Source organism: Acomys russatus, chromosome 11, assembly GCF_903995435.1.
Source record: "Acomys russatus chromosome 11, mAcoRus1.1, whole genome shotgun sequence".
Lineage (NCBI taxonomy): Eukaryota > Metazoa > Chordata > Mammalia > Rodentia > Muridae > Acomys > Acomys russatus.
In genome coordinates this window covers 37,854,259-37,880,582 of record NC_067147.1, presented here as the reverse complement: position 1 = coordinate 37,880,582, position 26,324 = coordinate 37,854,259, and the positions used below count along the sequence as shown (strand labels likewise).

Here is a 26,324-nt window from a genome sequence, read left to right as displayed (position 1 = left end):
CTCAGGGACACACAGGATCTCAGGGACATGCCTTACTATTGGTCTGGGCAAGAAGGGACCATTTCCTAGAGAGTCAAGGAGGAGGTGGCCACACATATGTTGCTTTCTGGTCCTCAGCTCCTTAGGACAGGGGAGAACCTCATTAAGGGGACAGAGGCAGCGAGCCCTCATGGTAGGCTGCACCAAAGTTCAGCTGCAGGATGACAACCTCTTTTTGCCAAGAAAGCAGCCTAGTTCTCCATGAGGCCACAGGTACTGAATGGGTTAATCTGAGGTCTGGCATCAAGGAACCTACCCTCCTCTGCCTTATGGTCTTTGCCTGTTCTCCTGTGCTATCTCTGGCTACTCAGGAATAGGTTAAGAGATAAGTTATTAGGTGTGCCCACCTTTTGACATTGTGACAGAGCACTGACATCTGCAAAGTTGACACTCAAGAATTCCTCTTCAATTGAATTATCAAAAAAAAAAAAAAAAAAAAAAAATCACTGGGCGGTGGTGGCGCACACCTTTAATCCCAGCACTTGGGAGGCAGAGGCAGGCAGATCTCTCTGAGTTTGAGGGCAGTCTGGTCTACAGAGTGAGTCCAGGACACGCAGGGCTACACAGAGAAACCCTGTATCGAAACCCCTCCCCTTCCCCCCCCCCAAAAAAACAACTATGTCTTAAGTAAGTTTACAGTTCTGTCTTGGGCTGCATCAGTAGCCGTCCTTAACCATGGACAACCCAAGGGCCGTGGCTGGACACACGGGCAACAGGCTCTTCAGACATCGGCAGAAGATGAAGCCTTGCTGTGAACAGAGTCCTGGATCATCTCACCAGACAATGGGGGGAGGGGCTTTCATGTCAAATTAGCCCAATTTGGGGAGGATGCCTAGCAGTCAGCTACCTGTCCTCCCTTTCTTTGGCCTCAGAAGAGGGAGGGAGGATGGCAGGAGTGGGTAGGGCTGGTGGAGCAGGGTAAGTGATAGCAGGTTGTTGAGCTGAGGGACAGAATTAGGGACATCTCCTTTCATTGATTTTGGTCCGTTAGTATGTACATGTGTATGCATTTTCAAATCGACAGAAAGGAAAAGAAAATAATTACAAGGAGGAAGGGGCCTTTGGGTGATTCACTGCCAGGAGCAGCATGGATCAAGGACACATCTGTCAGCACATCACACACACACACACACACACACACACGCCACACTCTCCAGTCCTCCTCGCTGGAGCCAGGGTCCTTCACACTGACTTCCGGATCCATTTGCTAAGTTGCCCGCTGTTGTCCAGGTCTCTTCCGGCCTGTCTTTCTGGCCATCGGCACCCTGGCCTGCCGAGGCCCTCAAGGGCCATCTACCAGATGTAGCCTCCGTCGTCTACCTCACCCGCTTCACCCTCCTCCTCCTCAGCCTCCTCGCCTGCCTCTTCTGGTTCCTTTTCCTCCTCATCCTCCCAGCCGACACCGCTTCCAAAGTCCCCTGAGAAACCCACGATGTCATCTGTTGAGGGAGCAAGAGAAAGGCCGGTAAGGAACCTACACATTGCATCGACTCTCCGCCTGGAGGTCTGCCCCACATACATGAGCCCAGTCTCTCAGGAGGCTTCCAAAGCTCTCCTCACCACAGCTCTTACCGCAGTCAGGGTTCCCGTGCATGCGTGTGCCAGTCAGCTCCAGGCCCAGCTGGTCCACACACCAGCAGTCACCACTGCTGTGGTCACACTGCATCTTCCGGTAGTAGCCGTCCTCATCACAGCTGGGGATGAAGACACCTGAGGGGTAGAGCGGGTGCTCTGAGTGTGGGTCCTGGAGTCGTGTGTGTGTGTGTGTGTGTGTGTGTGTGTGTGTAGTGTGTGTAGGGGCCCAGACAGCCTAAGAACCTGGCCAACCTGGTACTGGCCAACCTGGTACTAACGCCCACCCGACCCCATCCCCAAAGAAACCAGACACCCGGGGCTTGTTTCTTCCAGAACTACTGACAGAAAGCACAGACCTTCCTTCTGTGATGTCCCTAAATCACGTGATCAGACTGCTCCAAGGGCACCATCAACTGTCACTGCTTCCTGGGTCTCATGACTTTCACCTTTCAGGACATTCTGGCCTCATCACTTTAGAAATCTCCATGCTACTCTTGGCTTGTCCTCAGCTAGGAATGTGGGGTTTCTCTTTCTTCTTCAGTGCCCACTCATTTCCCTCGGGTCCCCAAGCTGTCCACTAAGCATCTTCTAAGGTGTTTTAGTTGGAGGATAAGAGCCACAGAGACAACTAAGGTAACACTGGGTACCCTAGAGTGGGGATCTTAAGGCACAGGTGCCTGCATGGGGCAATGAATGACAGGCTGCAGGCCAGTCGGCCCAGTCAGCACAGCCTCATGGGTGCTTTGGGGGCTGGGTGCTCATTCTGTGTGCTGGTCTTGTGAGCCCGGTCAAGTGACTCTCGGGGAACTACAAGGCTGGCACTGTGTGCCTACGTCGTCTCAGGGTTGCTGTACCCTCAACGTCACCCTCCAGCTGCATGGGTTCTTTCCTGCTGGGTGTTTTGGTTTTTTTGTTTTTGTTTTTGTTTGGTTTTTTTGAGACCTCAAGGGTTTTCCTGATGTCAACAGTGTATGTGTCTGGCTTCTTATCCTACCTCAGTACATTCCCCCACCTTCCAAGGCCCCAGAAAGACCCCTATTGACCTTTCAGAAGGCATATGCCCACCTGCATTCTCTCTCAGTCCCCACAGAGCAATCCAAGCTGGGAATTCTCTTTTTAGTGGTTTGTTGTTGTTGTTGTTGTTGTGTGTGTGTGTGTATGTGTTTTAACATGTATGTATGTGTGTGTGTGTGTGTGTGTGTGTGTGTGTGTGTGTGTGATATAATGTTCTGCCTGCATGTATGCCTGCATGCCAGAAGAGGGCACCAGCTCTCGTTATTGGTGGTTGTGAGCCACCATGTGGCTGCTGGGAATCGAACCCAGGACCTCTGGAAGAGCAACCAGTGCGCTTAACGTCTGAGTGTTTTGATCTGTGTGTTGAGTGTTTCCATGGCTAGTCTGTCCAAAGGCATTCCAGGGCCAAGATCCTTGTCTACCTTGCCCATCAGTGCTGACCTAGGCTAGGCTGCTCTCTCATCTCTCCAGAATGTCCATTTAGAATGTGAATGAACATCTTCCACGGAGGGGCCCCCACTCTAGCCTTAGACACACATCTGCTACAATGAAGTCAGGTAGAGGACTTTCCAGCCCTGGCCTGGATAGTCATAAGGTGCTTAGACACACCCCCTGAGGGGCAGCAGAGGAGACTATCGCCCACCAAGCCAATGGAAGGAAGAAGGGTGTTTTCCTGTGTGGTCCTAGGCCAGGGCCTCCTCTAGATTCATCATGTACCATAAAGTAGGGCAGCTGGAACCTCTGGGCCTCAAGGGAGCTCAGGGAAGCACCCTGGGACCCCTCCTTTGCACCCCTCCTTACCTGGCTTCTTCTTGGCTGCCTCTTGGATCTGTGTGCGCTCCAGCTCGGCCAGGCAGGGGGGTTCTGTAGAGAGATGTAGCCTTAGGGTTGGCCCATGGTGCTGAAAACACACGGAGTCCCCCAAACCTAGAACCCTTAGCTGGTCTCTCACATCAGGCCACACCTGGTGGTGGTGTGCACTGATCCCACTAAGGTCCTCAAACTAGTGTAGGGCTCTCTCTGTAAGGGAGGCCACTACAGCTCAGGACAGGCTAAGGATTCCAAGAGTCCCAGGACTCTCTTGGGGTGTTGGCTCTCACAGGAGGATTAAAAAGTTCAAAAGAGAACTGGATGTGATAGTGCGTATCTTTAAGCACTGCACTCTGGAGGCTGAGACAGAGGGCAGCTGTGAGTTTGTGGCCAGCCTGGTCTACATAGACAGTTCCAGGATAACCAGAGCCAGATAATGAGACCTTGTCTCAAACCAAACCAAGCAAGCAAACAAACACGAAATTCAAAAGAAGGGGTAGAGACAGGCACACATCATAGGCTGAGAAACCACAGGAGAACAGAAGGCTAGAAGGGTGTTTGGATTAACTCCCAGGCCCACTTCTGCTGTCAGAGACTTTGGGAAGATCCAGGCCTTTCAAACCAGAGGTCTACCTGGTGGCAAAACAGGACAGTCCAGGCCTCCCGCACATGCAGAAGGGATGGGGTAACCATCAAGAGCCTGGGGAGTGGACATGCTGGAGCAGTCCAGGCAGCAGGGAGGCTGGTCAGCACATTGAGGACAGAAAGGCTGCTCGTGGGACCTCAGATCACAGAGGGATGCGTGACTCCCACAGTGCTGTGCACCCAGATTATCTCGGTTTGTGCCCACCACAGCCTCTGAATTAGATACTGTTATCTCCCAGTTCAGATACAGAAAATGAACTCACAAAGATGTGGTCACTTGTTTGGGATCCCAAAGTCACATATGGTGGAGCCCTGGCCAAGCCTCAGTTTTCAGTGTAGATGTTTCTCATACAGTTGTCAGGGGGACAAGCACTGGGCCTGCCCCAGCTGCTGGCCAGGCAGCTCAGTTTCCCCATCATTTGCCTCTTGGCGTAGGTGACAGCCAGCTCTGGCTCTGAGCATACACAGCATACAGATATCATGCAGTAGGCGTGGTCACGCATGCCTGTGATCCCAGTACTCAGGAGACTAAGGCAAGTAAAAATAGCACAAGGCCAAAGCCAGCCTGGGATACAGAGTGAGTTCTAAGCCACCTTGGCCTATATGATACCCTGTCTCAAAATGATGAAAGAAACACAAATAAAAGTAAAAGCAGGGGGCAGAGGGGCTAGAGAGATGGCTCAGCGATTAAGAGCATTGGCTGCTCTTCCAAAGGACCCGGGTCCAATTCCCAGCACCCACATGATAGCTCATAATTGTCTGTAACTCCAGTTCAGGGGATCTGACACCCTCACACAGACATACATGCAGGCAGAACACCAATGCACATAAAACATAAATAATAAATAAATAAATAATTTTTTAAAAATAGTAAAAGTGGGGTGTGCTGATACATGCCTATAATCCCAGCATTGGGAATTACAGGAAAGGCCAGTTTCAGCTACATGGTGAGTTCGAGGACAGCCTGGGGTGTATGAAATCCTGTCTATTAATTAACTGATTAATTAATTAATGATAACCTATATAATCACTTGTTTGGGCAAAGATGTATCCATCAAAAGGGGACCCACTGAAAAGCTGAGTCCTTCCGTTGTGCCATCCCTCTCATAATTGTGTGTTTATCATGCACGTATGATATATATATGTGTATTTGTGAGGGCAGACATGAGCCAGCATACCACATCCTGCACGTGAAGGTCAGAGGACAACTTTGTGAAGACCGTTCTCTCCTTCCACCTTTACACAAACTTAGGTCATCGGGGCAAATGCTTTACCCACTGAACCAGCTTCCGAGACCCCACGTTCATTTATTTATTTATTTTTTCATATTCTCATTTAAAGGTATCCAAAAGGGCACAAACTTCGGGACTCACAAAATCTAGTCCACCTAGAAGCTTGCCCAGGGAGAGAGCAAAGTGTTGGCAGCCCTGGATTCTAATTGATGAAAAGACAGGATAGGTACAGCAAGGAGGTGGGCTGGAAAGGCTCTGGGCTTAAGCTCGTGACCAATGATTATAACTCCCAATGAGAGGCTGGAGCTGGGCTAAGCCCCGCAGGAAAGAAGCCTGTGCCAGAGAGCCACAGGCTGTACTCACTCTCCCTCCAGAAACAGAAACACCACTCAGCAGTAGAGACGCGGCCATCTTTGTAGGTATCGCAGGAGTTGAAGAAGGGGCGGATGCAGACCTCGTATTTGTCCAGGTTGATGGCAGCCAGTTCTGTCTGGTCCAGGAAGAGGTCTCCACTGGTGTCCAGCTTGGAGAACATCCAACCGATGGAGTCCTTGCAACTGGCCCCCAGGCTCTTGTCCAGCCCTGGAGAGGAGGGCGGGAATTCAAGTATGCTCTGTGGCCTGTCCACCCATCTCTTTACATATTTTTCAGCCCCAGACCTCTGTTCAGAGTCAGTTTAACCTGACACCTAACCTTGGGGTACAGAGAATAAGAAACAGTCACCCCCAGAACTGTACCTTCCCACTTACAGCCCATTTCACAAGCCCTTCTGAAGATCTTTCCTTGGTCCTGGGGAGCAGACCCAGGGCTGCAAAGCATGCTTGGCTGTGTCACCTGTCTGCTTGGCCCCTTTCTATCTCCCCAATCCCATCCCATCCCAGGCAGAGCATCCCATCCCAGGCAGAGCATTGGTCCCCACACCACCTGCAGGGCTGGCTGCACTGCCGGCTGAGCCATTCTGCTTGGAGTTCTCACGCAGGAGCTGGAACCAGTCCCGGAGCCTATCTCCTAGGTCAGCCAGGTCCTGTCCCGTGCAGGTCTCTGCAGTGCAGAACAGAGCGGAGGTTTGAGGATGGATGGGATGAAGCAACGGATCTGGGAAGGGGGGAGGGGCTTCCTCTCCATCCCCCATCCCCTCCCCCACCCCTTGTTCTTCCCCTCCCTCCCACTCAAAGTTCAACCAGGCTCCTTGTGGAGGGGCTACTTTCTTTTCTCCCGCTTCCCTAAGACCCAGGGAAGAAAAAAGAGATGGAGCCCCAGCTTCCTATTCTATGTTACCAGGACCCCAAACCACACAGAGTCCGACACCTTTTCCTGTTATAGCCAATAATCCCTTCCTATTCTATAACCTATCCTACAGTCCTGAAGGGTGGTGCCCAGGTCTCCTGGCTAGACCCAAGACCCTGGGCCTAGCCATGGTTATACCCTATGGTTACCTGACTTGTCATCGGTGGTAGATGTAGCAGCCTGCTCAGTGGGACAGGGACAGGGGCCCTCACATCTTACTGCCAGCTGCTTGCTGCTCAGGCACGCCTGCTGTTCCAGCTTACACTGCAGGAGAGAGCTCAGGCTAGGTGATGGGGGCTCAACGGTGGGTCCTGCATCCAAGGGCCCTGAGAACTTCTATCACTCTAAAAGGAAGGACCATGGGTTTTTGTATTTTCTAGAGAACATCAAGGCCAAGGGAGGCCCAGGGCCATGAGCTTGAGGTGGAAGCTAGATCTCCCGACCTTTACTGGCAGCTTCATGCTCATAAGCTACCTTGTCCCCTCATGTGGGACACAGCTTTTCTCGTCCTCCCCATCTGCACCCCTACTTTTTTCTCCTTCCACTCTTCCTCCCCACCCCTCTTTCCTGTCTCTTCTTTGTAAGCTCCCTGGTTCCCACATGCAATCTCAACATACCCGTGGTTTCATTCTCGCCTCTTTCCTCCCCATCCCACCCCGTGACCACGTCCCCTCAGCAACTTGAACCTCAGCCAGGAACTCTTACATGTGCATCTTATGCTGACCAGAAGGCTCTCCCCAGGCCTGGGGGATGGCCAGCGGTTGAAATGCTTGCTGCACAAGCAGGGGGCGACCCTAAGTTTGGATTCTCCAGGTAGGCATGGGCCCCATCTGGAGCTCCGGCCTCAGAAAGTAGAAACAGGAAATCCTGCCCCTGCCCCCTCCCCCAGAACAATTTGGCTAACAAGACTAGCAAAATCGCTGGACTTTAACTGAGAAACCCCAACGGATGACTAAGGCAGAGAATGAGTTTCAACATCAACCTGCACCCAAAAACAAAACAAACAACAAAAAACTGGGGTCTCCTCAACTCAACCCTCACTAGCCATCCCTAGCTTCTTACTTCAACATTACCAACCATCCCCCTTGCTTCTCTAGAACTCTTTTTTTAAAAATATTTTTTATTAATTTATTCATATTACATCTCAATTGTTATCCCATCCCTTCTATCCTCCCATTCTCCCCTTACTCCCCTCCCCTATGACTGTGACTGAGGGGGACCTCCTCCCCCTGTATATGCTCATAGGGTGTTGACAAAATGCTTCCATAACTATCAACCTTCATCCTCTCAAAATCTCACAAGGTAGAAGAAATCTGTTCCCTCACAGGGCTGCTGCTCTGCACCTTCTGATGTGGGCTGTCTATGGGGGCTGTGTCCTGCCCACATCGCCCCCTGTTGGCTGGCCAGCAACAAAACCTCAGCATAGAAGTCCTTTTCCCCAGCAACTGACCACATGAGCTTCCTCCTTCAGTCAGGGGCTCTGAGTACTTTTGTGAGCTGGCTGACTCCACTTGCATTGCCTGCCTAATCATTTCGTCCCATCTCTACCCTGCTCTCCACCCACCCAAGGTCAGATCACCTGGCCAGGGCTGAAGGGCTACATTGAACACATTGACCGAGCCCCTTACCAATCTTAGAAACTCTTCCCGAGATCAGACCCTCTGTTCCCCGTGACACTGGGTAACACCCCCCGCCTCTACAAGACCAAGGCTCCTCACCACCGAACTGTAGGTGTGGCCATCAGAGCCACAGACTGAAGCGAGCTGGGCCATGTGACAGGGCTTGCAGATGGAGTCTTTGCCTCCATGGAGTTTCAGAGAAGGCTGCTTGATCCTATGAGAACGGATGGGGAAGATGTGGAGATGGGGGTAAAAGTAAGAGAGCTGGCAGAAGGTCCAAGAGACCCTTTCTGACAAGAGTCCAGTTCAGCGACCTACAGTATTCCAGTCACCCACAATGCCCATCTTCTCCCTCCCCCCTCCCCACCAAACCCAGCTCCTAAAAATGCACCAACCAGGCAGGATGCAGGCCCTCCCTTGGCCTTTCCCAGGAAGCAAAGTCAGGTCTGTTTGCAAATGGCATCAACCAAAGCAGAGGTCATTTTGTCATTTTGTTTAACCATCTAGAGTCAATGTTGTATTTTTCAATAGAGTTATTTGTTTTTAAAATGGGAGAATTGGCACAAAACCCCCAAATGTCCCTCAAAGCCTCCCCCTCCATAGGTCTCAGAAACAACAGTCATCAAGATTTCGTGAAATCCCTGCATGTCAGAAGAGGGCTTCAGACCAGACATGTGGTCTAACCTGTTTGTCTTAGACACACAGGACACCCGGGTCAGAGAGGAGCTGTGGTCCTCTGGGCCCCGAGTGTATTTGGTAAGATGTGTCTCTCTCTGTCTCTTTCTGCCTCTCTGTGTGTCTGTGTGTCTGTGTGTCTGTGTGTCTGTCTGTCTCTCCCCCTCCCTCCTTCCTTTCCTTTATCCCTGTTTCTACTCATTTATGGAAAGCCAGTTGCCACTGAGGTGAGGCCAAGAGCCTCCAAATGTCCCAGGGAGCTGTCAGGTGACCAGGAGCTCACACCTCCAACCAACAGCCAGGAGACGCGTAGGAAGGGGGACATTCTAAGCCCAGTTTTTCTTGCATTTCCACGGAACGCTGAAGTTTGCATTTTCACAAATATCATCTCTTTTATCCTCTGACACCAAACAAGTAAGTAAGTAATAAAATCACACACAAAAAAAAAAAAAAAAAAGAAAAAAGAAAGAAAGAAAGAAAGAAAAGAAAAGAAAAGAAAAAAAAATCTCTCAAGGTGGGACTGTTTCCTGTCAGGCTCTTTCTTCTTCTGCTGGAGGCCATGTCTTCCTGCCCATGCTGGCCCTCTGCTTACTGGTGAGCTTCAAGACCTCAGAGGGAGTTCTCTGGCTGTCCTGCACTTGTTTTGTAGACCAGGCTGACCTTGAATTCACAGAGATCCACCTGCCTCTGCCTCCCAAGTGCAGGGATTAAAAGCATGCACCACCACACCCAGCTGAGTCACCCTCTCTTACCACATACCCCGTGACAGACCCATCCAAACTAATAGAGCCAATCCTGATGTCCTGATGCTCCAAAATAGTGGTTCTCAACCTGTGGGTCACAGCCCCCTTTGGGTCAAATGACCCATTACAGGGGTTGCCTAAGACCAGCAGAAAACACATTCACATCACGATTCATAACAGTAGCAAAATCACAGTTACAAAGTAGCAATGAAAAGAATTTTATGGTTGGGGGTCACCACAACAAGAGGAACTGTATTAAAGGGCCCCAGGATGAGGAAGGTTGAGAACCACTGCCCCGAAACAATGTGATCACATGTTCTTGTTCTGAGCCACTAATATGTGTTTTGCAAGAGTAGATGCCTAGTATGTAAGGAGGGGGGTCATGCAGCCCCACCTTCAGAGCAAAACAGGCCCTTCCGGGGCTCCTGGCTCCTGCCACCCACCTGTGTTCCAGCTTCTTGCGGCTGATGCACATGGCCCGCTGGTAGCCTTGGGCAATGCACACCTTGTGGCGACTGCATTTCACTTTCTGGCAGGGGTCCTTGGTGGTGTCCAGGGCTGTGGGGGACGCAAGGTCGGGATACTGACCACCTAGGAGAACCCAGGATCCCCAGCCCAACTGCAGACCCCAAAGGTCCCACTCTCCAGAGTTCAGGACTTCATGTCCCACGCCCAAGATGCCTGGTTGTTCAGAGAGCCCCCGTGCAGAGTCATCATCGCTCTTCTGCTCCCATGGGTGTCAGTCTCCTCCCCCACATGCCTGGGAGGGACATGCTACCTTCATCTCCTTGCTGACTGTCCTCCCAGCTCTTGATGTAGTCATCCTAGGAAGGGACAGAAGGATGGGGAGAAAGGAAAGGCTCAGGGCTGAGGCTTAACTTCAGGGAACAGGGTGGGAGGGGCCTGGGACCATTAAAGCTGCCCACCCAGGCACTGCCCGTAGCCTCCCCACATTCAATACCCTAGAACCCTCCCATTCCATTTTCTCCCACATGGGACTTCTCCCCATCCCACATTGGTGCTGGCAGGGAGAGAGAAAACAGTTAAGGGGAGGCCCGGATGGTACTCACTTCTACCTCCTGGAGACAGGTCGCCACGGAATCCACAGGAAACGAGCAGGGGAAAGAAGGAGAAAGATAATGTGAGGCCCATCCTCAGACCATAAGTCCCAGGGCATCCCCGGCCTCCTTTGGTTGTGATTCAAGTCTATAGGCCCAATCCCCAGCCACACCAATTGGAGGCCAGTACTCCCTTGTCTTCTGCACAGACAATCTGTACTCCGGAAGCTGTACAGTAAGACCCATGGTTTTGGAAGGGTAATGAAGCCCAGCCCAAGCCTGGCCCTATCACCAAGGCAGATGTCTGAGGGGGCTGTACTGCCTGGGAATGGTGTTTCTCATGCTACCGCTCAGGGTATCTGGGAAACAGCACCCAGCTTCTCCTGCTGCAGCCCCTTCATTGGCAGGCACCCTGCTGTCACCTGCCCACCCTGTGAGGGAGGTGTGAGGAAGAACCCTCCCTTCCAAGCTGTAGGAGAGCTGATTTTTTGCTCGGGGTTCCTTCCTTTTGACAGAGCTCAGATGATACCCACTGTGAAGGAGGCAAAGGCGCCAATGGTGGCCTTCCGGGTCACAAAAGCTAGCCCGGAACACTCAGGGGTGGGCAGTTATTTGATTCAGATCCCACCTTCACTGAGCCAGATCTCTGACACCCAGCACAGCCCTCTTTTCCCACTACATCACAGGCTCTCTGAGACACGAGGCCCTTGAAGACCTTCCCACTTTGTTCCATCCCGTGCCCGGAGGACCCCAGCCTGACCAGAGGCAAAAAGCTTCCCATAGGCTCACCTCCCTTGCACAAAAGTGCCAATACTCTTAGCTTTCTCCTTTTGCCCTTTGAGGTGAAGATAGTTGTTGAAAGTCAACAGCTTTCAGAATTTCTGGAAGAAACTCTGCCAGGTAGGTAGGAACAGCTTTTGGGGCCTGAAAGGATAATTATCCCCGAGAACCAGTCACCAGCCCCTTCTGCATGGGACGGAGGAGAAACCACACGTAGCTACTTGCAACTCCTCCTTATCTTTGCCATACCCCAGTCAGAGATGTGAAGGAGTGGGCCTGATGTTTAGCTGTTATGCCCAGAAGAAGAAGAAGAAGAAGCCATGGGGCTCTGGTATCAGAGGGCACCCCAGTGGGAACAGCAAGGCACATAATGAAGAGCTGCCCACAGGGCTTTGGAAGCCTCCTCTGGAAACTGCCAGGTAACAAAACAACAGGGATGAAGGCTCCCAGGGCAAAGCCAAGTAGGCAATGGCCAAAATAAATGGGCCATTCATTCAGGCCTACCTAGGTGCTTACATGGGTGCCTATGGGCATGTACTGTGTAGTCTGTGTGTGTGTGTGTGTGCGTGTGTGTGTGTGTGGTGTGCAGCCATGTGTGTACCTACATCCTCCTCCCTTGTATGGATAGACATACAAAAGCACGCAGATGTGCAGCATATGATCACGGGAGCATTTAAGGTCATCCACCAGTGCCAGATGGTATCCAGAAATGAAGTAGCAGACCCCATTTCTGTGAGAAGCCTCCAGTTTTCACACCTACTGCAGCCTTACTGCCTCTTCCGTATATAGGGAAGGTATTAAGAGATGGGTGGAAGAGGAGGGAGGGCCCAGAGAGGACCAGGCTCCCTGGGAGGGAGGGTCTGACTCTTGGATGCCTCTGCCTCACTCTCTTGCTCTTTGTCTCTCCCATATAGCCTCTCCCCTAACCCTTGGCTCTTCTCACCCTGGACACCACAACATCCGCAAGCAGCCAAGTGTCCCTCAGCCCTGGGGCCCAGGATCAGACAGGAGAAAGGTCAACTGGGCCCAAATGCTCAGGGCTTGCTCTGGAGACCATGAGATGAATACCACCCCCACTACCACCCACTTGACCCTTTGCGGGGGCGCAAAGGATGACAGCTCAGGTCTAGCCCTTCTCCAACAGCATCTCAGGGTGAACAATGGGTCCTCTCCCCTGAACCTCCTTTACCAAAGATGAGAAAGAGGATGAGAGTGGCCAAACAGCCGAGGTCAGCTAGGGTTACCAGGGCTGGAGCCGAAGTAGGTACCGCGCCAGCCTTTTTCAGCGGGTGTCTCCTGCTACCCCCATCCTTTCCCGGGAAGCACTCAGGGGCTGAGGCAGAAGGGTATCCAGTTCAAAGGCAGCCTGGGCTACATATTGAGACCCTCACTTCAAGGACAGAGGATGCTGTGGTTTTCTGGGATTTGGGGAGCAGGCATCAACTGGCTGTCCTTGACTATCAACATCTGTACCCTCAACACCCACCCACTTCAATGCTGGGGTACGCAGGGCCTAAGGTGATCTATAATCTTCTATGACTCTCCCACTCTGGAGCACACGCTAAGTGCTCTGGAGTCCACTCATATACTTCAGTCAAAACCCATGGTAGGGGCTGGAGAGATGGCTCAGAGGTTAAGAGCACTGACTGCTCTTCCAGAGGTCCTGAGTTCAATTCCCAGCAACCACATGGGGGCTCACAACCATCTATGATGTGATCTGATGGCCTCTTCTGGCCTGCAGGTGTATATGCGGGTAAAGCAATGTGTACATAATACTAAAATCTTTAAAACACACACACACACACACACACACACACACACACACACACACACACACAGTAGACTCCTCGGGACTCAATACAAAGTGGCTTCTTAAAGCTTAGGACCAAGAATGTCTCATTAGAAACTCAAGTGATGGTGGGGAGGGCTTTAAGAATCTACCCGTGCCATGCCTCACCCCCAGGAGGAGGCAGCCTCCAATCTGACTTTGGGGACAGAGGAGGTCCTTCAGAATAGGAGTGCCATTAGAGAATCCAGCTAAACCCTGTGACCCCACTGCCTTGCACAGCTGGGGAGCGGCTGGAGCGACTCCACAGTTCAGAATCCCTTGCATCTCAGCCCTTTCTAACCCTGGAAGGTAGACGCAACCAGCCAGCTGGCTGGGAACAGGAGGCCCTGCAGCTACCCAGGGTCCTGGTCTCCCCTTTGTTAGTGCCTCCAGTACACTCCTGCCTGCTGAAGCTCCTGGCCTCTCCCGGAGGAACATGTCCCACATCAAAGCTGTTATGTCACCAAGAAACTCAGATTTGGATATAGATAATGGGGGGCAAGAGATGAAAGGTGAGGGGGGCCTCTGAAAGTTGGCGAAAGAGGGGTCACTGCCGGGGAGCAGGGTCCATTGGGGATGTGAGAGGAATTGCTGTCCACAGGCGTGCTCCACAGGGAGCGATGACAAAGGCATCTTGGAGGCACCATGGGAATGGTCATTCTGGGGTAGAACTGGGGGAACACAGCGGTCAGAGGGGCCAGTACCATCCTCAAACAGATGAAGGTGATTGCGGTTAATTGGGAATTACACCCTTCCTGCACTGTGTCTACAGCACCCAAGTGGCTTGTGAGAAATGATCAGACAAGGACACCTGAGTCTTCTTGGGAAAGAGGGTGCCTTATGGCTCTGCTACAATCCGTCCCCACCTGACAGGTTTTATGAGCCTTTCTTCAGTGCTCTGGAGCAGCAGCCAGCACAGAGGGGAGATGAGTGGATACCCAGAGTTCTAGACTGATGGAGGTGCATGCCTCTCTCTTCCCTGGGTAGTGCAATTGGTAAGATCACAAAGCAGACAAGTGAGGAAAAACTTCTGGGATGTACGGATGCACCATGTTTGTAAGGAAAGGTGATCTTATTTTATTTTATTATTTATTTATTTATTTTTATTTTATTTTATTTTTGGTTTTTCGAGACAGGGTCTCTCTGTGTTAGCCTTGGCTGTCCTGGACTTGCTTTGAAGATCAGACTGACCTCAAACTCACAGCGATTTGCCTGCCTCTGCCTCCCAGTGCTATCATGCCCGGCGGAATGGTGATTTTAAAGTAAGGTTCCAGGCTGGAACTGCGGTTCAGTTGGCAAACTGCTCACCCAGCATGCAGGAAGCCCCAAGTTCCATCCTTGGGAGCACAGACAATCTCAGCATTCCAGAGGTAGAGGCAGGGGAATCAGAAGTTCAAGGTCATCTTCAGCTGAGTTCAAGGCTACCCTAGGACATAGGAGACTATGCCTCTTTAAATGAAAAAATAGAAAATCAGTTCTCTCCAAGTACTTTGCAGTAGCACCATTAACAATGAGAAAACTCATTTTTTAGGGGTATAGGGAGACAGGACAACTGGGCAGAAGATGATAAGAGCCAGGCCTGGCATCGCCGTCCTCTGCCTTGAAGAGAGACCCAAGGAGAAAGGCTTCAGACCAGGAGTGTGTCTTTCAAAGGCTACTTGTCCACAGAAGCTTGCATCCCTGCTCTACACTACATGGTCCAGGGTCATGGGCAGGAGAAACTGTGTGAGTCTCCCAATGCCCCAGCATGATTAGGGACTGTTGAGCTCATGTGTCTTGGCTATGGTCAAGCTTAGGGCAGCCAGAGTAAGGCCAGTAGGCTAGGCCTCGACTTTATAGTCTCTCCACCTGTGCATCTTCTGGTGGTCTGCACATGTCCTCTGACTCCTTCCCCTCTACCACAGCCTTGGGGATGGAAACAGTAGCCATTCCGTCTCCCTCTGAGGGAGAGTCACATACCTGTAGAGCGACACACCAGCCTCTGCAAGCCACCTTACCTCCTTCACCTCCTCATCTGCCTCCCCTACCATCCACACCCAGCCCTTTGAGATAGTTGAGCTTAAATCCTTCCAGAACTCCCTGCTGGCTTTGCATTCACTTCCCCCAGGCCAGTGACCAGTGGCTCTTTTTCCTAATCATGTGCCCTACTTACTACCAGAGCAGTTTGCACTCATTTATTTAGAAGGGTGGATGGATTGACACAGACAGACAGACAGACAGACAGGCATATGCGCGTACACAAACAAACACAGGCTAAGAGAAAAACCTATTCCTATCAGAGTGTTTACAAGATGTTTCCTCTACAGGGCAGTGATGCAGAAAACATTTAGCATCTTTCTGCTCTCCTCCATCTTCAAATTTTTCTGCAATGAACGTATATTGCTTTTAAGGAAGGGGGGGGGGGGAATCACTGTAAATGTTACATTTAGAAACCCTTTCCTGGTTCCCTGACACGTCCAGAAGAAGGCTCGCCTTTTCATCTGTGTCTGGCCACCTATACAATGTCCACCCAGGGAATCTCTCAACAGGCCATAGCTTTGCACGGCTGCCTTCACTTGGCACACTTGCTCACGTCTGACCGCAGAGCAGCTAGTACTGTGTCTGCAACCCAGCTCTTGCGTTATCTTACCCCCTCCCACCCACCCCCCACCCCTGCTCTTGCCTGCTTATCCCACCTGGGAGACTCTAGTGTGGCTCAGGTGACAACCAGCAATGTTTCTGCCTCCCTCTGCCTTATTTACACAGCCAATTCCTTAAGGGAAGATGCCATATGCAGTTCAACTTCCCTGCCCAGCACCTGGGACACAGCAATATCGCCAGCAATGACAGCAAACGCCTTTGCATCAAGCACCACTGGGAAACATTATGCTAAAGTACAGTCCCCTCACAGCCTTGTTTACTCTTCACAGAAACCCTAAGAGAAACTTACTGTTGCTATCTCCACTTCTCAATGGAAGCTCAGTGATGCTAAATGTCTTATAAAGGATCACACAGCAATTTCACGACAGAATACTGACCCCCAAGAACACAAACAAACAAACAAACAAAAAACCTGTGTCCCCAACCAGCACACCATAAGTGTTAACTGATTTAAAAAAAAAAAAAAAAAAAAAAAAAAAAATGTCAGGTGGTACAAGGAAATCCAACTCTCAAGCCATGTTAGTTTTTCTATCATGTCAGCATGCTTCAGGGAGTCCTGAAACCACAAGGGGAGGGGCTGGCATTTGGGGGTAAGATTTCTAGAGGTGGGGGGGGGGGCTCCCTTCTCCAGGCTCTTTCCAGCAATCCCTTCTTCACCCGCCCCTGGTTCTGCAGGTTTGGAGCTAACCCATCTCCTGCTTTGATCTCTGCAGCTCAGCTCAGTTGCCATGGAGACAGGCCCATTGCGCCAAGCTGGGGGAGCGATGAAGTGCGCAGGCTTAGTGGGCTTAGGGGGCACATGCTGGGTATTTCGGAGGCTGTTTACTTCCTGTCATTTTAATTAGCACCCAAATCACCAGCTCACTTCACAGCTTGAGTTAACCCAATCACTTCCATTTGCTGGGGGCAGTGGAGGAGGCAGGGAACCCAGCAGAGAATCGCTGACTTACGGGTGAGACCCCCCCCCCCCCGTGTCTCTCTCTCTCTCTCTCTCTCTCTCTCTCTCTCTCTCTCTCTCTCTGCAGCAGGTGATAAGAAAACTGACCCCTTACCCCAATGTCCATCATGGAGCCAGGGTGCTGGGTTCCTGCTTGGCAAGAGTCACCTTCCCTGGACAAACTCTACTTCCTTATTTGTGAATGAGGATGAGCCCTCACCACTCTCTGCAGTGCTCAGAATCAGGATGCAGGGATACAGGGACATGTGGGACATAAACTAGGACCATCGAAGCCAAGTTCTCTGTATGCACCTGACAGCATGGGGACAAGAGAGGCTACAAATATAGACTTCTGCCACTGTCACTCAGTGAGGAGACTGTCACAGCCCATTTGCAGAACAGACGTCCTTCATGAGACTCGGCTTCTGTAATTCTGTTAGGGCTTTTTTTTCCTCCCCCCCCCCCCCCCCCCCCGCCTCGCCCATTTTCTTAATAGATCAAAATCTCCAACTTTTGGTTTATCAAGACAGGGTTTCTCTGTGCAGCCTTGGCTGTCCTGGAACTCACAGTGATCGGCCTTCCTCTGTCTCCTAAATGCTGGGATTAAAGGTGTGTGCCAGCATTGCCTGGCTAAGAATCTCTAAAAATGTAAGTGGGCCAGGCCTCACCTAAGCTCCAAGAGGCCTGTTATCTGACAATCATTTCACCTCATACCAGAACCCACTTAGCTACTGCAGGAATGTCCCTCACCCCTGGGGAAGGCCTGGAGTTGGGGGGAGCCTCATAGGGTACCTTCTCCTGTCTTTCCCGAGAAACAGTCACAGCCACAAGGGTTGCGGAGGGGAGCAGTGGAGCTGCCTGGCACAGCCTCTGCCTCAATGAAAGGGAGGGCTGGCTGGGGCAGGGGCTTCATTAAACACCTGCTTCTCTCTCACAGGGCTGTGTCCACTGTGTGAGGCCTGGGCAAACAGATGGGGGCAGGCATCTGAAAGATGCCACCTCCCCCTTCCCCCTCTCCCCCATCTCAGGAATTTCCTCCAAAGGTAAAAATGTGCTTCTCATTGCACCCTGCACGCCAGGAGCCTGGCCTGGGCTCAGGTATGCTTGCAACCAACGCCCTTGCCAACGCTGACAAAGCCAGAGCACGACCTATCATGAGTCTAGCAGGATCTGGGCCACCCCGCTCCCCACTCCCAACCCTTGGAGCCTATACCCAACAGTGGTCCCTGGTGTGTATAAAGGGGTGGAGAAGAAGAGAGAGGCTAAGGGTTTAGGCTCTCTTCTGAACTGTCTCAGGCCTTGGTTTCCCTACTGGGGATGAATCAAAGTTGCAAAAACAGGATCTCTAAGGAAGACCCCAGCCATGAGCTGAGGGAACATGGGTGCGGGGCATGGAAGAACATCATGAACTATAAGAGCAGACAGAGTCATGGGCACTTGACCTTGGGGACCCTTTTCTTTATAGATATGATATGGGAACTAAAAGCTGGTGAGGCCTTGGGGGGGGGGGGTCCTGCTTCCCCAGATCTTTCAAATAAAGACATGAGAACAGAGTGGAGTATGTGTGTGTGTGTGTGGGGGGGGGTCTGAATAATTCCAACCTCTGCAGCACATCCCAGACAAGTACATTGGAACCATGAGGCAGGAAAGGTGGGCATCTGCCTTCAGCCAAGCACAGACACACAGGCCCAGGGGCCTGGAGGATAAAGAGGCTGGGGACCATCTTTCCTTATGTCTTCATCACTCTGAAAAAAGGAGCAGACCCCCCTGAATCCTTAGCCCCAGCCCAGAGCCCCTTCCCTGCTTCACCGTCATGGCCTGTAGTCACAGTGCTGTGGCTGACAAGTAGTAGTCGTAGTAGTAGTAAGGGCTTACAGGATGGTGGAAAGTGAAGGGACCCTGTCCTGGCTGTCACTTTCCACTGTGTGAACATTTTGGTCGAGCACCCACGACACTCTGAACAGCACTGGGGGGTGGATGCACACATCTCCAGATCCTGCCCCAAGGGGCTTGTGCTTTCAGGAGAAAAGTGACAAACTCATGAACTGCTTCAGCAGGAGGGCCCTTGAGATCCAAGCCTGAAGTGCAGTGCTGCCCCAGGCAGCACCCACAAGTACTCAATGAACCTGCAGCCAATGAGCAGCGAGGGAGAAGCTGGTCCTGCAACAGAATGTCGAGAACACTCTTAGTTGGGGAGGTGAGGGGACTGTCAGAGACCAGGCCACCCCAGAGCCACAGCGGAGCACAATATTATTTAAACTATATCCTAATGGCACTCAGTCACATCACTCAGGAGGCTGGGGCAAGAGGATCAGCTCAAGACCAGCTTTGATGGGGTTGAATTCAACCTACAGTATATGATACCCTGACTCAAGAAGCAAATGAACTAAACTCTATACCCAGGTCTAGGCCCACCCCCCAGGTCTTCCCTATCCACAGTCCTAGTACGACCCACTTGGACCCTAGGCGATACAGGAAGAGACTGTTACAGGCTGCATGTTTGAGGCTCCCCCTCCCCTCAAACTCATATACAGAGATCATAAACCCCGGTGTAGGGGTAGAATTAGGTGGTGACAACCTTAGGAAGGAACTAGGTTTAGATGAGCTCATTAGGACAGAGCACTGATGATGGGACCAGAGTCCACATAAGAAAACAAAACAAAACAAAACAAAAGGGTCTGGAGAAAGAGCCCTGGCTGCTCTTCCAGGGAACCTAGGTTTCATTTCCAACACCTCCATGAGGTTTCGTGGTTATCTGTAACACCAGTTCCACACACTTTCACACGGTGCATAAACAGACATGCAGACAAAAACCAGCCATACATGTAAGATAACATGGCCAAAGACTGGTGCTCAGTCTCATGAGGATACAGGCAGAAGGCCACCAGAACCGGAAGGAAGCCCTTGCCAGACAGCGTGCACCAGCAACTTGATCTTGGACTTTCTAGCTTCGGGACCATAAGAAGTAAAGGCCTGCTGCTGACGCCCACCCATCTACAGCACCTGCAGCAGATAAAAAACAGTAGAGAGGGCTGGGTGGTGGTGGTGCACGCCTTTGATGTCAGCACTCGGGAGGAAGAGGCAGGAGGATCTCTGTGAGTTCAAGCTCCTGGACAGCCAGGACTGCAAAGAGAGAAATAATGGAGGGGGCTGGTGTAACTGAGGTGTCTTAGACCCTTCCTGGGGAGGAAAAGAAAAGCCTTTCCTGGAACCCAAAGCCTTTCCACTCAGTCGGGGTGGGGGGTGGGGCGGGGTATGCTCTTGCACCATGATCCTAGAGTCACAGAATGCTCAGGGTTCAGAGGGTCATTTTCATCAGTCTGTGCATTAAGCCAATGAGAAGATCAAGGTTCAGAAAGGCAGCACAGTAGCCTCAGGCTCACACAAATAATCTGTCTTCCCTATGGGATGAGAAACGAAGCTCTCTGCCTGGGCCCTTGGGACCTGAGGCAGGACGGAGCTCTCCCGTTCCTCAGATAGCTCTGACCTCATGGAGAATGAAGTGGCATGGGCTGCCTGTCTGTCCCCTGAGAACCGCTGAAAGACAGGAGAGGCATCCTGCAGCCTCATCAAGCAGCAAGCCTCTTCTATCCCTCCCTTCCCCCGCCCCTCAAATCCATCACCACGCTGACCTGCTCTGGAAACGCCATCCCTCGGGTGAGAGAAGAGTCAAAAACCAAAGTGGAGGAGGAGGCCACTGAAGGACCTGGCCTGCTCCCAACCCAAATTATAGAATCCCTTCTGACCCACTTTTGGGTTCTCAGAAACCCACACCCCCTCACAACATATGCACAGATTGTCCCTACATTCACGCTGGCTGGCTTGGAGGTTGGGAGCAGGAGGGGCCAGTCATCTGGGAACCCCGTTGCTGGCCTATGGGCGTGTGCACTGAGATGAGCACACAGGAAGCAGATAGAAACCCTGACCCCCTGCTCTGTGGCCTCAGGGATCAGCATGAAGATCCACATCAGGTCCACAGCAGATGACGGAACTGGTCAAGCCACCGTACCATCCTTGCCATGAAGAATGAGGGAAGTTGTAGGCCAGTTCAATGACAATCTTCCATCTGCTGATTTCCATATGGTGGAGGATACCTGCAGGGAATACTCTCCTCCTGGGCAAGCTGAAGCAGCCTCTGAAGCAGCCAAGGCTCAGAGGGCTGATGTGCCATGCTTGCCGTCCTGTTGGAAGAACCTGAACCCAGGCCAGGCTAGAACGCTGCCCTCTCTGTCTTGCTTTGGCTGTTACTAAGGCCAGGATAGAGAATAGGCTGGTGGCAGGCTGCTGAAGACACTTGAGTCTTTGTCATCCTTCCAAGAAGATGCTGCTCCTTCCTGGGACAGCACAGCCTTGGAAGCTGATAGCCAGAGGCACTTGGTTTGTTACAGTGGGCCCTTCCTCCCCGACTCAGTAAAAAGGAGGAATGTCAGATAGCCTGAAAACAAAGCTGAATTAACACGATCTGGATGCAAGTGCAAGTTCTGGGGCTGGGGCACAGCGCAGTTGGTCAGGTGCTTGCCTGGGGTGCACAGGAACCTGAGCTCAATTCTCAGCATGGAAGAAACTGAGCACAGTGATGTGTGTGCTTGCAATCCTCACCTGGGATACTGTCTCAAAGGAACAAAACTACAACGAAATCCCAGCCCTGCCACTTCCTAGCTGTGGATCCCCAAATAAGCTACTCAGTGTCTCTGTGTCTCAGTTCCTTCTACCATACCAAGGGTAGCTGATCAAGGGACAACTGCCTCATGGGTTGCGGAGATGGGCAAGAGACAATGCCTGCTGGGAAGGCTTCCTGCCATTATTAACTCCACATGGATTATCAGTGTGCCTCTGGGTGCCAAGCACTATGCTCACCACTCACAAATATAATTAAAATTTAATGGAAGTGGAGTGCAAAGCAGAGAAGAGCCAAGAAGAAAGAGAACGGTCAGTTCTTCCCAGTCCAGCTCTTTGGAGCCGGCCCTGGAGATGCAGGGTTGGCTTTCTCTTCTCAAGTGTGCGTATCCACAAAGCCCTGAGTGCTGTGACCCATAGACAAGTGCGACTCAGCTCAGCAGGGACCAAACTCTGGATATGAGAGCACTGAAGAGCAGAACTCATTGCCCTGAGCAGGGAACTTGGGAGCCAAGGAGCCAGGCTTAGGCTACTAGCTTCCTAGCCACTCCATCAGGAATCTGCTCCTCCCTGGAAGAAGAGTAGAAAAGACCCAGGATGTGAGAGCTTGCTGCCCACTGGAGGGGAGGATTACTCTGCAGGCAAACCCTGCTGTCTCACAGAGAGAATGCTAAGGCCCTCCGCCTGCAGCCAATCCCACACCCAAGCATCTCAGAGCCTCTCCCTTCTCTGACCCCTCTGCCATGATCTCCTCCATCTTCCTCACTCATCTGTCAACTGTTCAATGAGATGGCCCCTCGTCCGTGTTATTGGTGCCTTGAGTCCTGTTCCCCCAAGCATAGCCCACCCCTCTTGCTTACCTCTCTCTCACCTAGGCAGACTGGTGGCCCTGAGCCATCTGTGATCACTTATGAACCAGAGTCAAGCTCAACCTGGCTGTCCCTTAGGGACTCCAAAAGCATAATTTCCTTTTTCTCTCATGAAGAGCTGATGTTTTCATATTTTTCAGAAGAGCTGACCCAGTGGAGATGGATATAAAGATCTGTGCCGCCGGCATCTGACTGGAGGCCCACGGCTCTGAGGGCAGGATGGGAAGTGTGTGGAGCCCTGGCCGAGTCCCTAGGTACAGTCTGTGCACCACACAACTCCGGGAGGCACCATTCTCACTGTGGCATGGCTGCAGTTACGCAAGGCAGGGTCTCTGAGATAGCAGCCTCCCTTCTGCCGTTCAGTAGCAGCTGCCAGCAGATTCCCCAAGGCCAAGTCCTCCAGCCTTGGCTTCTTTGTCCTACTTCTCTCTCTGACCCCATCCTCCTGCCACCAGGGCTCCCCAAAAATGGGGCTTTAGAGAAAATTCCACACTTTCAAAGCACAAATTTCCCCTGTCAGAAGAAAGGCAGATGTATTAAAACTGGACGACCAGGCCCTGCAAGGTTCATAGAGAATATGCATTGGTCATGGAGAGGTGTGGTGAAGGCACCAATACAGGGAGACATGTGGGCAGCCCTCAGCTGGGGGTTAAGCCAGTTAAGCATTTACTGGTATCCACTGGAAGCAGGTGGATGAAGAGAAGGGAAAAGACCCTTTTATTTTTTTAAGCCCTCGCCGTTCTGACCTTCACCAGTCCCAAGCAGATCAAACAGCCAGAGAGTCAGAGGGAGGCCTGGACCAGTCACACATGGATTCCTTCCGGAAAGCCCAGCTTGCTGCTGCCTCCTCATTGCTGGACTGCAGGCAGTGGCAGGAGACTGCGCTAATCTGGGCTGGGCCTGCAGGTGCCTGGGGAAGGCCTTCCATAGGGGCAAACACTTTCTATGTGGTCCAGGGGCCTGGATGCCAGTGGTTGCTCCTTCCCTTTATGAATGACTTTGAAAAAAAATCAAAACAAAACAAAAACAAAAATAATAAAATAAAATAAACCGGAACCTCTGTCTCTTCCTATAGTGGGGATGAGTGCCAGACAAATATCCCAGGCCAGTTTCAAGAAGAAAACCTGTAAATACCAGCTCTACATGCTACGACAGTATGTGTTCACACATTTCCCCAACCCTCTGGGTCACTGATTGGACATCTGTTCTTTGAGTAACAACCCGCAGCATGCCATACCGGCAGTGCACCTTGCCATACTAAAAACAAGCTCTTTATTCTGAAACATAATAAAATTGTTGAATAGAAAAACATCTAAAAAAAAAAAAACTTGTGGATGTTCTAAGTTTAAGAAGTGAGGACAGTCATGGTGTGGCTTGTCTTGTACTAGGTAGGTAAAATGAGAGAATCTGGGGAATGTGGAATAAGAGCCAAATGTAGAAGAGGCTTTCCGAGGTCAGGGCGTCAGCTAGTGCCAGATCGAGGGGCGCTCTACATCTCCCGGCCCATTTCCCCACTTCCCCCACCCCATCGCCTTCCGAGGTGCCCAGGGAGCAGCCACACCCTCCCTTCCTCACCCTTGCCCACGCCACCATCTGCGAGGCGCGGCCGCCCTGCGGGAGGGAACGCGCCTCCTATTCCCTCTCTGATCTACAGGTGCTGGTAAACAGAGCTGCGGCGCCGGCCGGTCCGCAGCCTCCTCCCCGCCCCCACCGGCAAAGCAAGGCCCAAGGTTAAGTCTGGTTGCAGCGGGCGACTGTCAGGGACCCCAACCCAGCTTCCGGGGCTATCGCTTGTTTCTCACGCTCACCGGACTAAGGATGGGTGCCTTGGGTTGCTAGCATTGCTCTACCGCCAAGCCTGGTCCAAGAAAACGAGCCTAGGTTGTTGCACACAGAGTCCCTAACCTGGCTCTGACCACCACTCTGAGAGAGCCTCGGGCATTTTCACTGCCCCCTCCCATGGACACGCCTTCCACATCTCTTTGAGGGTTAGGGGAGCCATTCCCCAAACTCAAAGCCCTGGCCACCGCTCAGTCCTTGTGCCTTCTGTCCCCTTCTTCCGAAGCTCAAGGTGGAGACAGAGGACACCGGTGCAGCCGCTACCTTCCCTGCCGGCCCCACCCAGACCTGCTCCCTCTGCCAAGGCTGGTGCATGCACCCGGCAGGGGCCTAGCGCGGGGACAGATGCAAGGAGGGCACAGGCAGGGCCAGGAGTAGCCTGGGCCCGGGTCTCAACATCCCGCACCCCTGCTCCGCGCCACACCACGGGGCAGACCCCATCGCGAGCTTGCGCCCCAGGAGCACGTCCTCGCCTGGGACTCTCCCGGAGGCTGCGGGACTGAAGGTCCCAATGCCAGTGGCTAGAGGAACATCGGAGGGGCGCGGGGTTGGGACTCTTGGCGTTGTTTACTCTTGGCGCAGTTAGCCTGGGAGGCCCGAGAGGCTCCGGCTCTTGACACGCGGCGGCAGCTCCCGGCCCGCGCAGGGTCTCCACTCCCGGCCTCCCCTCCCGGAACCCGCGCCCAACCCTGCCCTCCGCGCCCCGCCGCTCACGTCTCGGAAGCGGTTCCAGTGCTTAATCTTGCCGCTGTACTGTGAAATGGACGACAGCCATTGCTCGTCCTCCATGAAATTGCCGGGGGTCTCGCCCTCCTTGAGCCCCTTGGCGTCGCCTTCAGCCAAGGCGACCACAGCGAAGAGGAGCAGCGGCAGCACCAGCCGCCCGTAGCCCGGGGGGTTCATCGTGGTCTGGGCCTGGGGGTGTATCGACTTCTGCAGGATTTGATGTCCTTCCCTCCACCGCGCCGCTGGCGAAGCGCTGCGGTCCTCCTCAGCCCTCCTCCTGCCGTCTGACTCCAGTGACTGACGGAGGGTGGGTCGTGGCTGAAATGTGACCTGGTTAGCAGATGCACTTGTCTGAAAAAGCACAGCACTGGACGCAGAGAGGGAGAGAGAATCAGAGAGGCTGCGCCAGCGGGGGCCGTGTCTGTAACTGTAGCATCAGCATCACGTTTGACATCATCATACCTGGTTTAAAAAAAAAAAAAAAAAAATGGAGGGGGTAGATTTCAAAGCAGAGCGCTGGATCAGAGCAGCCAAGCCAGCGAAGCCGCAGCGCAGGGCTGCGCAAGCCAGCTCAGCTCTCAGGGAGTTGCAAGCTAGGGAAGCAGAACCCTGAGATGTCCCTGCTGTCTATCCAAGAGTGGACAGCAAACAAGGGCTTGGGGTCTTTCACAGGGCTGAAAAGAGGACGGAAACTCTCGGGTTACCAAGCCAGTCAGGCTCAGGTGTCCAAAAGGGAATCTGGCCACAGTTCCCTCTCCCCTTGCCTCCAGCTCCCGAGTGGCCTGTGCCACAGCTCTGACAGCTGGCTCCCTGCGAGTTATGATGCTTCGGTAATGGGTGGCTTCCTTAAGACAAAGGCAGTCAAACAACTGGCTGCCTCTGAACTATTGCTCCCCAGACCCACCGCTCTTTTCAACGTATAGCCTGAGCACTGAATGGCCGGCAAAACAAGGGCAGATGTCCACCTCCCCACGCAGCTGTTTAGGGGCTGGCACCCTTTTGTTAGCTTTTCCTAGGGCAACCCCAAAAGACGCATGTCTAGCCTTCTCATCTGCCTCGATTCTGCAAATCTAAACAGGCCCATTTGCTTGTGGTTTTCACTTCAAGTTGTTTGATGAGCCACTTGGGAAGGAGACAAGGTGGGAGGAGGCTGGTTTTGTTGGAGGTTGTTGAGGTTTTTTGTTAAAACTGTGACCCTAGTCATTGCCTTATAGACGCGTGTTGACTTACCAGCTGGGAAGGCTGGCAGCTGGGCACAGTCCCAGGATCAGAGTAGAAATGAGATTTACATTACAAATAAATTGAAGGGCATGACAGGACATAACATTAAACTTTTGGACCCCAAACCCTAGATTGTGTGTGTGTGTGTGTGTGTGTGTGTGTGTGTGTGT

General features: G+C 52.3%; 1 protein-coding gene across 1 annotated transcript; it reads right to left on the bottom strand.

Annotated features, from left to right (window-relative positions):
* Positions 1 to 491: 491 nt before the first annotated feature.
* Positions 492 to 25,390, bottom strand: Spock2 (SPARC (osteonectin), cwcv and kazal like domains proteoglycan 2). The gene is made up of 11 exons (XM_051153098.1): positions 24,915 to 25,390; positions 23,426 to 23,433; positions 10,418 to 10,463; positions 10,083 to 10,197; positions 8,321 to 8,435; positions 6,752 to 6,866; positions 6,240 to 6,356; positions 5,679 to 5,897; positions 3,430 to 3,492; positions 1,612 to 1,749; positions 492 to 1,478 (listed from the first exon to the last, which is right to left on the bottom strand). Exons 1-11 carry the CDS (start codon positions 25,108 to 25,110, stop codon positions 1,333 to 1,335), a joined length of 1,278 nt encoding a protein of 425 aa, XP_051009055.1. The 5' UTR covers positions 25,111 to 25,390; the 3' UTR covers positions 492 to 1,332.
* Between the last annotated feature and the right edge of the window lie 934 nt (positions 25,391 to 26,324).

Excerpts from the sequence above, each read along its gene's own strand:
- Spock2 (XM_051153098.1), bottom strand. The coding sequence starts at position 25,110 with ATGAACCCCCCGGGCTACGGGCGGCTGGTGCTGCCGCTGCTCCTCTTC. Across the intron at positions 8,436-10,082 it reads CGCAAGAAGCTGGAACACAG|GATCAAGCAGCCTTCTCTGA; the intron begins GTGGGTGGCAGG and ends CCGTTCTCATAG. Across the intron at positions 1,479-1,611 it reads GCACGGGAACCCTGACTGCG|ATGACATCGTGGGTTTCTCA; the intron begins GTAAGAGCTGTG and ends CTCCCTCAACAG.